The sequence below is a fragment of the Oryctolagus cuniculus genome, chromosome X (genome assembly GCF_964237555.1).
Source record: "Oryctolagus cuniculus chromosome X, mOryCun1.1, whole genome shotgun sequence".
Classification (NCBI taxonomy): Eukaryota; Metazoa; Chordata; class Mammalia; order Lagomorpha; family Leporidae; genus Oryctolagus; species Oryctolagus cuniculus.
Genome location: NC_091453.1, coordinates 1,012,442 through 1,027,825, shown reverse-complemented (window position 1 = coordinate 1,027,825; position 15,384 = coordinate 1,012,442). Strand labels below are relative to the sequence as shown.

General features: G+C 38.9%; 1 protein-coding gene across 3 annotated transcripts in view; it reads left to right on the top strand.

The window, feature by feature from the left end:
• FANCB (FA complementation group B) overlaps positions 1–15,384 on the top strand; it is a 34,438-nt gene that overhangs the window by 6,531 nt on the left and 12,523 nt on the right. For all 3 annotated transcript variants that reach the window (XM_002719930.5, XM_051827591.2, XM_051827590.2), the window contains 3 exons: positions 3,650–4,667; positions 9,578–9,730; positions 10,423–10,515. In XM_002719930.5, coding sequence (XP_002719976.3) covers positions 3,720–4,667; positions 9,578–9,730; positions 10,423–10,515 — 1,194 coding nt within the window. In that variant the 5' untranslated portion in view covers positions 3,650–3,719. The remainder of the gene's footprint in view (positions 1–3,649; positions 4,668–9,577; positions 9,731–10,422; positions 10,516–15,384) is intronic.

The following is a 15,384-nucleotide window of genomic DNA, read 5'->3' as shown; positions in this document are numbered from 1 at the left end:
AGAAGCACCTGGCTCCTGCCTTTGGATCAGCGCGGTGCGCCAGCCACAGCGGCCATTGGAGGGTGAACCAATGGCAAAGGAAGACCTTTCTCTCTGTCTCTCTCTCTCTCTCACTGTCCACTCTGCCTGTCAAAAAAACAAACAAACAAACAAAAAAAAAACACAAGTGATGTATTTGGAAATTAAGCAATAAGATATGACTTTTCCAACTGGAAAGTAGATGTTGACCAATCTAATGTGCTTTTAAGTAGAATTGCCTCTGTAAATCAAAATCATTGCTATAAAATACAGGCTACATTAAGCTGCATTTGTAGATTATGTTTCACGATGATACTTTTTTCTAATTGGACCATATTGTTCTATTTCTATAATGAATGAAAACAACTTGAGCTTTGGGAATTTGCTTTTCATTCAGAGGAAAACAAGCCCGCTTACTTGTAAATATCCTCATTTTTAATTATTTCTGAAACAGTTGGATTTCCTGGTTTACAAAATGCTCCTCTAGTAGACGAAAAGAGTATGCATTAGGGCAATTTATATTGGAGGGGGACATCTCCGCATTCACAGATCACTAGGTCACAAGTATTCTGTTTCTAAGGTTAGATACTCTATGAACCAGAATTGGCTGTGATGATCAGTACATTGATTGCAGCTGGCATTTATTGAGTAAAGTAGTCTCCCCTTATCTGTGGATGATACATTCCCGTATCCCCAGTGGTTGCCTAAAACCTTTGATAGTTCCAATCCTATATATCCTGTAGTTTTTCCTATGTGCCCTAAGGCAGGGCAATACTATACTAGGGTTAATCTGTCCTTCCATGCTTTATGCCCTGGTGCCTCCTTTGTATCACTATTCTTGTGCTTTGGGGCCATTAAGTAAAGTAAGGATTACTTGAACACAAGCATTACAGTACCCTCATGATAAGACTATTGGGCTATAGCATACAGTGTGGATATGCTGGACAAAGGGGACGTTCATGTCCTGGGTGGGACAAAGCAGGACAGTAGGAGGTTTCTTCACAAATGGCATGCAACTGAAATCTTGTGAATTATTTCTGGAATTTTTCATTAAATAGTTTTGGATTGTGATTGACCATGTAACTGAAACTGTAGAAAGCAAAACTGCAGGGTGTGTGGGGGGGGGGGAGCAGAGGGATAGGGATGGCTATTGTACTTCCTGTGTGACAGGCTTTATTTCAAATGCTTGGTGTGATTTAATCTCAGTAGCTTGTGAGATAAGTGCTGTTACACCTCATTATATAAATGTGGATGTGAGGCACAAAGGAATGATGGAATGTGCCCGAATCAAACATCGAGTAAAAGGCAGACTCAGTTCTGCTTGGCATATGGTAGTTCTTCAAACACCACTGAAGGAGTGACTCAGTATTTTTTTTTTTAATTTAGAACATGTTCTTTTGTTCTTTATTCTGTTATATGAATTCTCTCACGTTGCCTTTCTTACGTGATCAGTTTGTTCATGTGATGATTAAAATTGTAGATCCTGCAGTCAGAAGGCCCCTCTTGCCAATCCAGTACCGTTGGTGATTGATAATGAAACTGTAGGTTAGTGTTGTAACCTTGAAAAAATTGCTTACCTTTGTTAAAATAGTATTTTCTTGTTGAAAAATGGGATCATATGGTATTCATTTTAAGAGAATAATCATTAGCATTAGATGAGATAATATTGTACCTGGTATATAATAAGCACGAATGATTGATAGCTTTGGTTTAATTATGTTTATTATAAGAAGTTGTATTAATCTTCATTCCACCCTACCCCATGCTTTGAGTAAGAATAGTGACTCGCCCCTTCGAAAATGAATAAAAGGCCTGGAACACGGTGGACCTGGTCTTTTTGCTCCTTTGCCTTGATTGCCTTCTGTTGCCCTTGTTGCCCTTGGCCTTTGGGCTGCCCGCTCTCTCCACCTTCACTTCGCTACCTCTGCTAAGCTTATTGTAGCTGCTCATAACCAAACGCTTGCTGCACGTGGCTCCTGGCCTACTCTCTGCTTGGTGTGGCCTCAACTTAATTTCTGGACATCCCTTTCTCCCTTAGATAGAGCCCTCACTCTCCTATGCATTTCTCTTACTGAATAAAATCCTTAAAACTTAAAAAAAAAGATAGTGACTTCCTTAGTCATAAAATGCATTTTTTTCTAAAGTAAGATTTATTTCTATTATTCCTAAGGATTTTTTTTCCTTTTTTAAAATTTGTATGTATCTCATAAAGGAACATAGTAATTGTAGGTATCTCATTAGGAACATAGTAATTCTTCCCACCATACCTGCCCTCTCATCCCCCCTTCCTCCTCCCTCTCCTGTTTACTCTGAGAAAGAAAAAGAAACAGAAATAAAGAAAAAAAGAAAGAATAGAATAAAAACAACTAAGAGAGCTGTTCCTCAACAGTCTAGACAAGGGCTGTTCTATGTTATTGCTTCCTCAAGGTGATTTCATTCCCCCCTCCTTTTGCCTTCCTTCCTCCCCTTCTTTCCTTTTAGAAACTTAATTGTCTTTAAAGAAGAACCCAAGGATGGTACATCTTTTGTGAGCTCCTAGACATAACTCTGACTTATGAGCCATAATAATATCCTCCATTTAATATACTAAAAGGAACTGATTCTTGAGAACAAGTTTTACTATTAAGTTTCATGGTACAACTCCTTGGAGACAGAGGTCCTGCATGGGAAGTTAGTGCACGGTGACTCTTGTTTATTTAACAAATAACACTCTTATGTATGATGTCAGTGATCACCCAAGGCTCTTGGCATGAGCTGCCTTGTCTGTGGAAGCCTTTTGAATCCACCAGCTTGACAAGGCCATAAGCAAGGTGGAAGTTCTTTCCTCCCTTAGAGAAAAGTACATCCTTCTTTGGTGGCCACTTCTTTCCACCGGGGTCCTTTATGTAGGACATTTTTTTTTCAGAGTGTCTTGGCTTTCCATGCCTGAAATGCTCCCCCTTGGCTTTCCAGCCAGACCAGAATGCCTTAAGGACTGATTCTGAGGTTGGAATATTACTTAAAGTGATTGTCATTCTATGAGTCTCTAGTATGAACTGCTTCCTGAGGAATTTTTTAAGCCTTGTTATAGCATCTCCTGTTTTGGTTTCTGGGTTTTATTTTTGTCATAAGGTTGGAACAAGCTCCTGTCTCTGGAAGTGCCTGGGCTTTGGGAGCAGCCTAATTCAACAGTCACCATATTTGGGGAGAGACTGAGCTCCTAGACAAGTAAACCAGTGACTAACTGAATTGCCATTCTAAAGGGATGAAAGCAGAGGGTGCAGAACCAGATTAGAGTTGGTAGATTTGAAGCAGAGAAAAGTAGAACACTTAAGAAATTCCCTGAGCCAGAAAGAATCCTCAAAGTCATTTTAAAGAGCTGCTGAAGCTTTAAATGAATACATGCTCATGAGACGTTAGCTTTTTTGATATTGGCTATTTGCATTTTTAGCAAACTTTTAGAATAAGGAGATGTATAGAAAAAATATTTGGGTTATCTTTTTTTCTGAAGAGTGATGGCACAGTAGTTAAAAAAGCTTACAATTTTTTAAAATAAAATTGTAGTTACTTATGTGATATTTCTGTAACAGAAACATGTGTTTTCTTTTGAACTCTGCTTACCTCATGGCAGTTCTTCTCATTTGTTTTTTAGGTTTCATAGCATCAACTGGAATCAATTTGCATTTCAAAATTGGATCAGCACAAAGACTAGATATTGTGGAATGACTAGCAAACAAGCAATGTCATCTGATGACCAAGAAAGGCTCTTGTGTTACAACGGGGAAGTCCTTGTTTTTCAGTTGTGTAAGGGAAATTTTGCAGATAAAGGACCTGTAAAAACACCCATATTACAAGTCCGAAGAATGGTTTTTGACACAGGAACAAGAACATTTGTTCAGAAGTCCATTGGAATATTCAGATTAAAGAAAGAAAAAAACTCTCATTTTAAAATCACATGTTGCAACTGTGTATCTGATTTCAGAACTGGAATCAACCTCCCTTACATTGTGTTACAAAGCAATAAAAATAGTAATATTATCCAATACTTGCTACTATTTCTTCACAGTACTAATAAATTTGAAAAGCGTTTGAGTTTTAAAGTAGACCATGAGTTGAAGGACAGCATAAGGGTCCTTAATGGCCCTTTAGTTTTATGGCAGTGTGTCAGCACATTATTCATTATTTCTTCCAAAACTGGCAATATTGTTAGTGTGTCAGACACCTTCTCCTCTGTTATATGGGCAGGGGAGATTGGAAATCTAGGTACTGTTTTATTAGGAGTAAAGAAACGCTGTTTTTCTGAGGAAGGATCCCAGAAGCCTTCAGAACCAGATTATGCAATTTGGAATACCAAGTTTTGTTTATATGCACTTGAAAGTAAGGAAATACTAAGTGAAGCATATATTATCCCTGCTGCATATAGCGGTGTGACTTGTGTGCATGTCTGCGCGACCGAAATCGTCAACAACCAGATAAGAATATCTCTGCTTGCCCTTACTCAAAAAAATCAGCTGATTTCATTCCAAAACGGGACTCCTAAAAGTGTATGCCAGCTTCCATTTGGCGATCCCTGTGCAGTTCAACTTATGGATTCAGGTGAAGAAAACCTCTTTTTCATTGTATCATTTAGGTCCAATGATGCTTGTGCTGTTTGGAAAAAGAACTTTCAGGTACAGTACTTACTCTCGTAATTAGACCATTCCTGGGCATCGTGGAATTCATCCTAGAGTCTTACCTAAGTCAACTTTTAGTGCTGTCTTTAAAATCATGTTGTATATTATTATACTGTTCTTTTTTCTTAATATTATCTGAATGCTACTTGATATTGAGGTTTTGTTTTTTGCCTTGCCATTTTGAGTCATAACCCTTTCAGTTGTTTAGAAATGTATAAATATATAACTGATTTTATCTTTTAATATGACTTTCTGGTTTGTATTAATGTGATAATAATTAAATGTATATTTTCACTTACATTAGTATTACTAGTATTTTGACATCTTACTCCTTTCTAGAAAACTCAAATCAGTTTTTCAACTTTTGGAAAGTTGATAATTGTCTACTTTAAATTTAACTTTCTCTAATTAATTTCTGAAAATTAAACATGCAGATTTCTTTGAAATGTCACTCTCCCTTTAGAGACAAATAACTATTTTCTAGTACAAGTAGCATTACTTTTTATAAAAACTTGCTGAGAGACTTTTGTTATAATTTAAAGCTCAGAGCTGAGCTTTGACAAAGCCATTCACATAATCTTTTCTTCGACTTTAAGGCTTAGAAATTGCTTTAAAATACTCACTGGTATTCAGTGTTCAGTAACAGGTAAAAAAAAGGCATAGGAAATGAACAGGAAATTAGAGGTTTATAACTATGGGTGTCTCCACCCATAGTATTTCTCTAACTCTTGTTTTGTTTTGTTTTAGTAATATTGCATCCTCCTGGTTTAAGATGTACATCAGCTCATTGAGTTAAGTGATGGGCAGTGTTTCTACATCAAGACAAATTCTTACTAGTCAGGAGTGTCTTTTCTAAAATGAGTACAGTATACAACTTGTTAAGATTTTGTGATATTTAAGAAAAAATAGACGCTGCCTTATCTTGTGTGCCCTAACTAGAAGCTCAACTACAGTTTTTTATCATTTTATCACCTTGCTCTGGAGTATTGATAGATGTTTTAGAAAGTTCAAACTGCCTTTTAAAATGTGAATCATTATTCTGTGTATGGGGAAATGCCACACTTGAATTAGGCTTTATCTGGCTTTGCTTTATAAACTCCATTTCTGTTAATAGGGATTATATTCAATCTCTGTAATCCATATTCAACTTCTATAATACATAGAGAACTTAAATTCTCCAAAGCAAACTAACTTGAAAGCTTTCCTATCTTCTTTTTGAAAGCAATCTTTTAAGAGCACATTGTGCTTTATTTGGAGCTTATATGGAAAATAACATTTTCTGTCTTTTTCTACTTTCTTTTCCTTTCAGGAAATGGTAGGAGGGAAACATCTGGTATACCCTATAATCCTTATCAGGGTTAGAGTAATGGAAAGAACACAACCTGGGTTTGAATCCCAGCTGAGCCACTTACTGGTGTTACCTTAAGGAATGTGTTTAATTTTTGTGAACTTATTTTTTTCTGTGAATTTGGGATCATCCTGCCTCTAAGAGGGGAGAAAATAAATCCAATGACATTGTAAAGTGTCTTGCACAGTGCTTAACACGCAGAAGGAGTTCAGTAAGTCTAGCGGTTTTTATGTTAGACAAGGGCTAGGGCTGTCACCAATTACTTGCACTTACCCAAGGATGTCACTTGAATAAGGAAAAACATTCCCTTGCACCCCATTCATTGAATGGACTAGAGTCCTCACTCACTGCTTTGAAGTGGGTCCCCTGCTTGGACATTGTAAAGCTCTGTCACGCTGAAGTCACCCGAAGCATAGACTGCATCCGTCCCCATGGATGGGTCTGTAACTGCTGCCTCTCTGACTTGAATTTGTGTTTTAGGGTTCTCTGTCTACAGTGGAGCACAAATGCATGCAGTCCCTACTAAATCACTCCCTGAGCCACCCCTTCAGGGATTCCGCACAGTCCTGCTGTTCTCACATACCGTGTTTTGAAAACTGGTCACACGCTGACATCTGCAAGCGCTTGAAAATGGCCTCTACCCTGGCAACCCTGGGCATTTGGCAACTCCTGCCTCTATGTTGGTGTTACATTTATGCCCACTTACTTAAAAAGGATGTGACTTAGAGAAAAATAGCCAAGTACTTGGAAAACAGGGATGCAGGCTAAGAGCTGGAAATCAAGGGAAGAGGCAATAATCATGTCAGACATCCTTGGGCAAAGGAACTAACTGCATCTGAGCAATGACACTTTGTTGAGCAATTAAAGCAAAAAAAGGAAATACGGTAGGTTCCAAATGAATGGAATGTAGTACAAGAGAGTATTTTTTTCTAGCATTGAGTTCTGAAAGGAATTTATTGTTTGTAGTATTATTAAGAGGTTTTAGTAAACAAAATAAATACTGTGTTAATAAATAAAATGCTGGGGCTGATGTTTTGGTGTAGAGGGTAAAGCCACCAGCTGTGATGCCAGTATCCCACATGGGCATCAGTTTGACTCCCAGCTGCTCCACTTCTGATCCAGCTCCTGGCTAATGCCCTGGGAAGAGAAAGCAGTGGAAGAGGGCCCAAGTGTTTGGGTCCTTGCCACCCACATGGGAGGACCTGGAAGAAGCTCCTGGCACCTGGCTTCTGCCTGGCCCAGCCCTGGCCATTGTGGCCACCTGGGGAGTGAACCAATGGATGGGAGATCTCTCTCTCTCTCTCTCTCTGTGTGTGTGTAACTCTGACTTTCAAATAAATAAATAAGTCTTAATAATAATAATAATAAGTTGCTGTCTTTGGTAGCAGTTTTGCCCCAAAACAGAAAGCAGCAGAAGCAGTCTTCCTTCGGGGTGGCTCTCATTCATCCATCTGCCCTTTGACCACCTCCTTCCAAGAAGGAATTAGCTTACAAAGATAGGAGAAATACAGACAAGCATAAATTAGAGTAAGTAATGAAAATCAGGGTTGGTGTGTTTCCAGATCAGCCCTTCATAAAAGCCTCAGGTATAATGTTTAATCCATCCTTAGGACTTGAAATAAAACTGGCCTAGAGGAATGCATGACTAGCTTTTAGGCCTGCTCTCTTGCATAGAAGTTGTCTCTGCAAGTTCTGACAGTGTGTGTAGCAGGCATTTCAAAAGTAACATCATTGCCAGGTATACCTGAAGCATAGATGTTGGTGTGTTGTTGATAGAGGTTGATCTGCTCTAGAACTGTTATCTAATGCAGTAGCCACTAGTCACATGTGGTTATTCAGCATCTGAAATGTGGGTAATCTGAATTAAAATGTGCTATAAATGTCAAAAGTACACACCAAACTTCAAAGTCTCAGTAAAGATTAAAGGTCAAATATCTCAATATGTATTGATTACATTGAAATGAAATAATGTTGGCCAGCACCGCGGCTCAATAGGCTAATCCTCCGCCTGCGGCGCCTGCACACCGGGTTCTAGTCCTGGTCGGGGCGCAGGATTCTGTCCCGGTTGCCCCTCTTCCAGGCCAGCTCTGCTGTGGCCCAGGGAGTGCAGTGGAGGATGGCCCAAGTGCTTGGGCCCTGCACCTGCATGGGAGACCAGGAGAAGCACCTGGCTCCTGCCTTTGGATCAGCGTGGTGCGCCGGCCGCAGTGGCCATTGGAGGGTGAACCAACGGCAAAGGAAGACCTTTCTCTCTGTCTCTCTCTCTCACTGTCCACTCTGCCTGTCAAAAAAAAATGAAGTAATGTCTTAGATATATTGGGTTAAATATATTAAAAATCACCATTTCAACTAGAGAATTTAAAATTATAAATATGCCTGGCATTTATGGCTTGACTGTTTCTATTGGGTAGCACAGTTCGAGAGCTATAGATTGAGACTGCGTCTGCACAGCTGTGGTGTTTGCATGCCTATCGCATTCTTATTGCTAATATCTCTTCCCATAGTTCATTAGACGGCATGATACTTGTGTGTGTGGGGGGAGGGGAGCTAGGGAGCTGATGGGTCTACTAACAAGCCGCCTCCCTGTACAAGAGAAGAATCACAGCTTGAGAAATTAGCTTTATAGGGGCACAAGTGATCATTGGTTACGTACATCACATTACAGCCTCACTTCAGTTGTAAAACCAATCATATTTTGTTAATATTAACTGCTGAACTAAGTGTAATTGCTCAACTTCTGGCCACCCTCATGAATCATCTACATGATGTGTCTGTGCTATTGGGGTTCTGAGCAGAGATTTAGCTTTTTTGGCCTTAGGAAGGAGGGGATCAGATCTCCACGGTGGTATTTTTCCAGGACATCAGTCTGGAGGCTTTGCACTTTATGTACCTTTAAGACGTTGTCTTTTAAACTTTGGGTCTCAAGCATCTTATATAGACCAGATTATTCCATTAAGCTAGGATGCTTCTAGGTGTTCCACCTTGTGAGCCCCTGATAGTAGCTGTATCCCCTCTGCCCCCGTGAGGGTTTATGGTATTAAGTTCATTTTGGTTTTGAAAAGCCCTCAAAGTGCCTACCTGTACCTTCCGTTTGCCTAGTGCTACTGAATTCCTCAGGTAATTGGTCTGATCATAAATGCATATTCATTAAGGTTCATGGGAATGAGGGTCATCCTTAAATTATCTGTGCTAGAGGAAGACTCTTCACTAGAGTTTTACTCATGATAAATGTTAGAATTTCCAAAAGATTTAGTCATGAAAAGTGTTAGAATTTATAAATAAATTATAGTCAAATTTTAATGTAGAAATCAGGAATGTGAGCATCCCTGGGCAAACCTTAATAAAATATTAAATCTAAGTACATTGCTATTTGTAAAGCTATTATAACTCCTTATGTTTTCTGATCTCCCAGTTCCTTAGTTTAGTATATACAATATCATTTTCATTACTCATTTGTAAGACTGAGGATTCAGTATAACTACAAGAAACAGACTTGTTAGTTTGTCTCATATCTGATTTTCTTTAATTTGCTATTCCTCCTTTAATGTACTCTTTTCAGGTTGCTGCTAAGTGGGAAAAAGTTAATTCAGTACTGATAGATGATTTTGTTGGAACTGGAACTGATCAAGTGTTGGTACTTTTTAAGAACTCCTTGAACTCAGATTGCCTGACTTCATTTAAACTAACAGATCTTGGCAGCATAAACTATTCAGTAAGTTCTGTTTACTTACTGTATGTTACTTGAAGAAGCACTTTAGAAAATGCAAGTGCTTGCACTTTTGATACAATATTTAAATGCTTGTGATTTCTTATGTAAACTTTGGGGTTTTAAAAAACATAGATTGGATCTTTATATATGTATATATATATCTAATTTCAACAAATGTTAATACAATTTGACCATGCTTTTGATATAAATTCGAAATATAGTATCCTGTGGTTGTTAAAGAATATTATAACTGTATTGTTGCTTCTGAAAATTGCATTTTATACAAATAAACATGATAATATTGGATTAATTAAAGAATAAAATGAAGGGAAACTGCTTTATTCAAAGAAGTAACAGTTCAAAATATCTTGAGATCTTGGGCATAAGGAAAAATACACTCCTGAAGTTTCTGATCTATATAAAAATCTCAGTGAGCTTGACACTTTATAAAGCAGCATACAAATGTTAGGTCGTAATAGTAGTAATCATGATGATTTTTTTCTAGTTACAAGGTGATGATGGGAAAATATATGTTACCTTTTATTTTGTTGCTACTGTTTTTATAATTTGTTTTTAAAATAATGCTGTGTAACGTGGGAAAGGGCTCCTTGACTGGATAGACTTTAATTGCATTTTGCTAATCTTAGGAATTTTCAATTTATTTCCGTTATTGTGTTTTTTTTTAAATTTATTAGAGTGAACCATTGGATTTCAATGAAGATGATTTATTTGAAGACATACAAGATAATCGTCACTTGGTGATTCCTCCTCTTCAAGGAAGAGTGAAAGTTAGTATCTATGTTTACTTTTCGCATTTGCTTTTTGATTACTGCTTTTCTAAATGAAGTAAAGCACATTGAAAGAAAGGTTCTTAAAGTATAAGCAACTCAGTGCTTAGGGGGAAAATGGCATTTCAAAGGATCTTTACCTTTTGGCACCTTTGTAAAAACTCTTATGGCGTTACTTACAAACGTGTTAGCTAAAACTGATAACCCTTTGCTAGTAAGCCTGTGCAGATTAAGTGAGCTTCTTGAGAGAACATATAAGAAGCTCACTTTTGGAAGTGCGTTTTTCTGGTCTATAGGATCATTGTACCATAATGTTTCTTTTAGCGGGGCAGTGAGTATGATAACTCATGACACATTCCAAACCTGAACAGTTTACCTTTAAGTCTTCCATAAAAAGCTTCCTGAAGTTTTTTTTTCCCTCAAATATATCAAGGTAATGCATATTTCCTGTAAAATACTAAAACTATACAAAGAAATATTAAGAACAAAGTAGAGTTATTATCTGTAGTTGAACTGCCAAAAAATTGCCAATTTTTTTTTGACAGGCAGAGTTAGTGAGAGAGAGAGAGAGAGAGAGAGAGAAAGAAAGGTCTTCCTTCCATTGGTTCACCCCCCAAATGGCCGCCATGGCCAGCGCTCAGGGCTGATCTGAAGCCAGGAGCCAGGAGCTTCCTCCTGATCTCCCATGCGGGTGCAGGGCCCAAGCACTTGGGCCATCCTCCATTGCCTCACCAGGCCACAGCAGAGAGCTGGATTGGAAGAGGAGCAACTGGGACAGAATCCGGTGCCCCAACCAGGACTAGAACCCTGTGTGCCGGTGCCGCAGGTGGAGGATTAGCCAAGTGAGCCATGGCGCCAGCCCAAAAATTACTAATTTTAATACTTTGTAATGATATTCTTATAGGTATTTATAAATATATGCAAATTTACATAGAAATGTGATTATAGGATACATACTGTATTGTAACATGCCTTTTTAGTTTATAAAGATTTTCAAATATATAGAAATGTGCCAGAAATACAGTGCTTATATCTGTATTCCTGACATAGCTGCAACTATTGTTACTTTTAAAAATCATATTTTTAAAATTTTTTCAAAAATGTTTATTTATTTATTTGAAAGAGTTACAGAAAGAGAAGGAAAGACAGAGAGAGAGAGAGATCTTCCATCCACTGGTTCAGTCCTCAAATGGCCACAATGGTCTGGACTGAGCCAGGCTGGAGCCAGGAGCCAGGAGCTTTTTCTGGGTCTCCCAGGTTGATGAGAGGGCCCAAGTGTTTGGGCCATCTTCTGCTGCTTTCCCAGGTGCATTAACAGGGAGTGGGATGGTAAGTGGAGGAGCTGGGACTTGAACCGATGCCTGTATAGGATGCCAGCACTGCAGACAGTGGCTTAACAATGCCAGCCCCTTAAAAATCATATTTACCTCATCTATTTGTGTTTGTATGTGTGTACATTTCTGTAGAAGCATTTGAAAATTGCAAGTGTTATTATGCTTTACTCCTAGTGCATCGCAGCAGAAATCTCCTGAAACGGAGATTACATAATAGGAGACTACTTCATCTCCTGTGTAACCACAATGCCATTGTTGTAGTTAGAAAATTAATAATGATTCATTAATCTTAGTATCTAGTCCATATTCAAATGTATTTGTCACAAATGGTTTTTGCAGTTCCTTTTTTTTTTCCAGGATCCAACCAAAGATTTCACTTCCTTTGGATTATCACTCATTGGTCTTTTAATGTAGTATAATGCCCCTTCCTTTTTTTTTTTTTTTAGATAACACTAATGAGGAGGCCAGGCAAGTTGTCCCTCTTGGATTTGTCTGTTCACTTGTGGGGTCATTTAATCTCTTGCTCTATCCCTGGGGTTTACCAACTTTTTCTGGAAAGGGCCAGGTATTAAGTATTTGTACTTTGTAGGACCTTTAAAAGTTAATTTGCAACTGTTTCAGTTATTAAAGTGAATTCATTAATGCTTGTGTAACACATACCAGATACGAATATGAACAATAGATAAATAAAACATAATGGACAGAGAACAATAGAGAAAAAGATGGATAGCAGGATTCTTCATAAAGTTTATGGAAAAATAGAGTCAAAAGATAAGTTTATTTTGTTGCAGAAAAGTTTTTGAGGTTTATTTATTTGAAAGACCAAGTGATGAGAGAGAGAGAGAAAGAGAGATGGAGAAAGAGATTGTCGATCTACTGGTTTACTCCTCAAATGAACACAATGGATGGGGCTGGGCCAGGCTGAAAGCAGGAGACTAGAACTCCACCCAGGGCTCCCATGTGGGTGGCAGGGACCCAAGTACTTTGGCCATCATTTGCTGCCTTCTCAGCTAGATGGGAAGTAGAGCGACCAGGACTCAAACTGGCACTCTAATACGGGATGCAGGCATCACAAATGGTGGCTTAACCTGCTATGCCACAATGCTAGCCCTGTTGAAAAAGTTTTTTAGTTGGTATATATAAGGAGTCTTTAAGAGGTTCATGGAAATGCACATTATAAAAAAGGTATACATGGGTTTCAAATGTGTTTGACCAAAGTAGATTTCTCTTAATTCCATTTTCAGTGAGCTTTTTGAAAATGACATTATATTAAAAACTTCTGGGGCCGGCACCGTGGCACACTTGGTTAATCCTCCGCCTATGGTGCCGGCATCCCATATGGGTGCCGGGTTCTAGTCCCAGTTGCTCCTCTTCCAGTCCAGCTCTCTGCTGTGGCCGGGAGGGCAGTGGAGGATGGCCCAAGTGCTTGGGCCCCTGCACCCGCTTGGGAGACCTGGAGGAAGCACCTAGCTCCTGGCTTCGGATCGGGACAGCGCCGGCCGTCGCAGCCATTTAGGGAGTGAACCATTGGATGGAAGACCTTTCTCTCTGTTTCTCTCTCTCACTGTCTGTAACTCTACCTGTCAAATAAATAAATAAATAAATAAATCTTTAAAAACAAAACAAAACAAAACTTCTATACCCTGAATAAAAAGACAAATTGTGGAAAAAGATACTATAACACATGACAGAGGATTAATGCCGTTTATATAAATGTGCATTCTTTTATAATATAGTTGAATACATATAATAGTCCAGACTTCTCAAAGGAAAACTTATTATAATTATTAAAATGTGAATTGTATATGTCTTTTTGCTCTTGTACATCCAGTTCTAGAAATCTGTTTTAAGGATGCACATGTTTTTACCAGAATATTTATGTAGCGCTTATAAACAACAGTGTTGGTCAGACTCCAAATACTCATCGTTAGGAGTATGGTAAATAAATTATGATATACCTAAATCATGGAGTACTATCCAGGTGTCAAAAAGAATAAGGTTTATCTTTATAGTGATTTAGAAATGATGCCAAAATAGTTTAATTTATGAAAACATGACTTTGTGAAAGGTTTAATTTATGAAGCAGGACCAACCCTCTTGATTAAAAATGCAATGATAGGTTAAATATTTTCTGAAAATCTTCTTAGAAGCTTCAGAAACCAGACAATATAAGAGTAACTTATCAAGCCAAATTTTCAAGGCAGGAACCCAGAGAAATAAGCACAAGACCAATGCCCTAGGAGTGTGGACAAGAACCTACAGCCATGTGCCCCAGGCACCTGGCAGAAATGACATAAAGTCCTCCCTGGAAACACACATTTATCTTGGGTCACATATAAATCTCAAAGTTTCATTCTGTCGCCCACAGAATGACTAAGCACAGAAAGAAGGCATCGTGAGTAATTCTTCACAGAAAATAATCACACTGCACTTTTGTCAACTAAAAACATGCAATTTAAAAAACTTAACAGATGACTTCAGTGGTTATCTCAGAGATGAAAGAGATGCAGAATAAATTAGTGAGCTGGAATATGTTAAAAATTATCAAAAAGGTAACACAAAGAAGGAAAATCTGAAAGGTTTTAAAGAACATGAAGGGAAGGCAGGAAGAATGGAGATGGAAACTGAGAGGTGAGCGTCTGCGTTGTTTTATGCGTTACCTGTTGGCGGTAACTCTCAATGTGGAGAATCAAGTGCTCCAGGGCCTTTTGGAGGCTAACAAGTCTACCTTCATCCATTGTATTTGTTTTGTTATTATTATTTATTTTTTTTAAAAAAAGATTTCTTTCTTTATTTGAAAGAGTCACAAAGAGAGAGAAGGTGAGGCAAAGAAAGAGAGAAAGGTCTTCCATCCGCTGGTTCACTCCCCAAATAGCCCCAACGGCCAGAGCTGTGCTGATCCAAAGCCAGGAGCCAGGAGCTTCTTCCAGGTCTCCCACGCGGGTGCAGGGGCCCAAGGACTTGGGCCATCTTCACTGCTTTCCCAGGCCATAGCAGAGAGCTGGATTGGAAGTGGAGCAGCTGGGACTTGAACTGGTGCCCATATGAGATGCTGGCACTGCAGGCAGCAGCTTTACCTACTACACCACAACTCTGGCCCCTATTTTTATTTTTTTAAAGGTTTATTTATTTGTTTGAAAGGCGGAGACAGAGAGGCACAGAGAGAGAGAGAGAGAGGGGTCTTTAATCCGATGATTCACTCTCCAGGTGGCCGCAATGGCCAGAGCTACACCGATCTGTGGCCAGGAGCCAGGAATTTCTTCCAGGTCTCCCACAGGGGTGCAGGGGCTGGAGGACTTGGGCCATCTTCTACTGCTTTCCCAGACCATAGCAAGAGAGCTGGATCGGAAGTGGAGCAGCCTGGACTCAAACCAGCGCCCATATGGGATGGCAGCACTGCAGGCAGCCCTGTTTATCATTTTTTAAAGACTTATCTGTTTATGTTAAAGGCAGAGTTAATAGAGAGAGGGAGAGATGGAGAGATCTTTTCTCTGCTGGTTCACTCACCATGTGGTCCCAACGGCCACACAGGAAT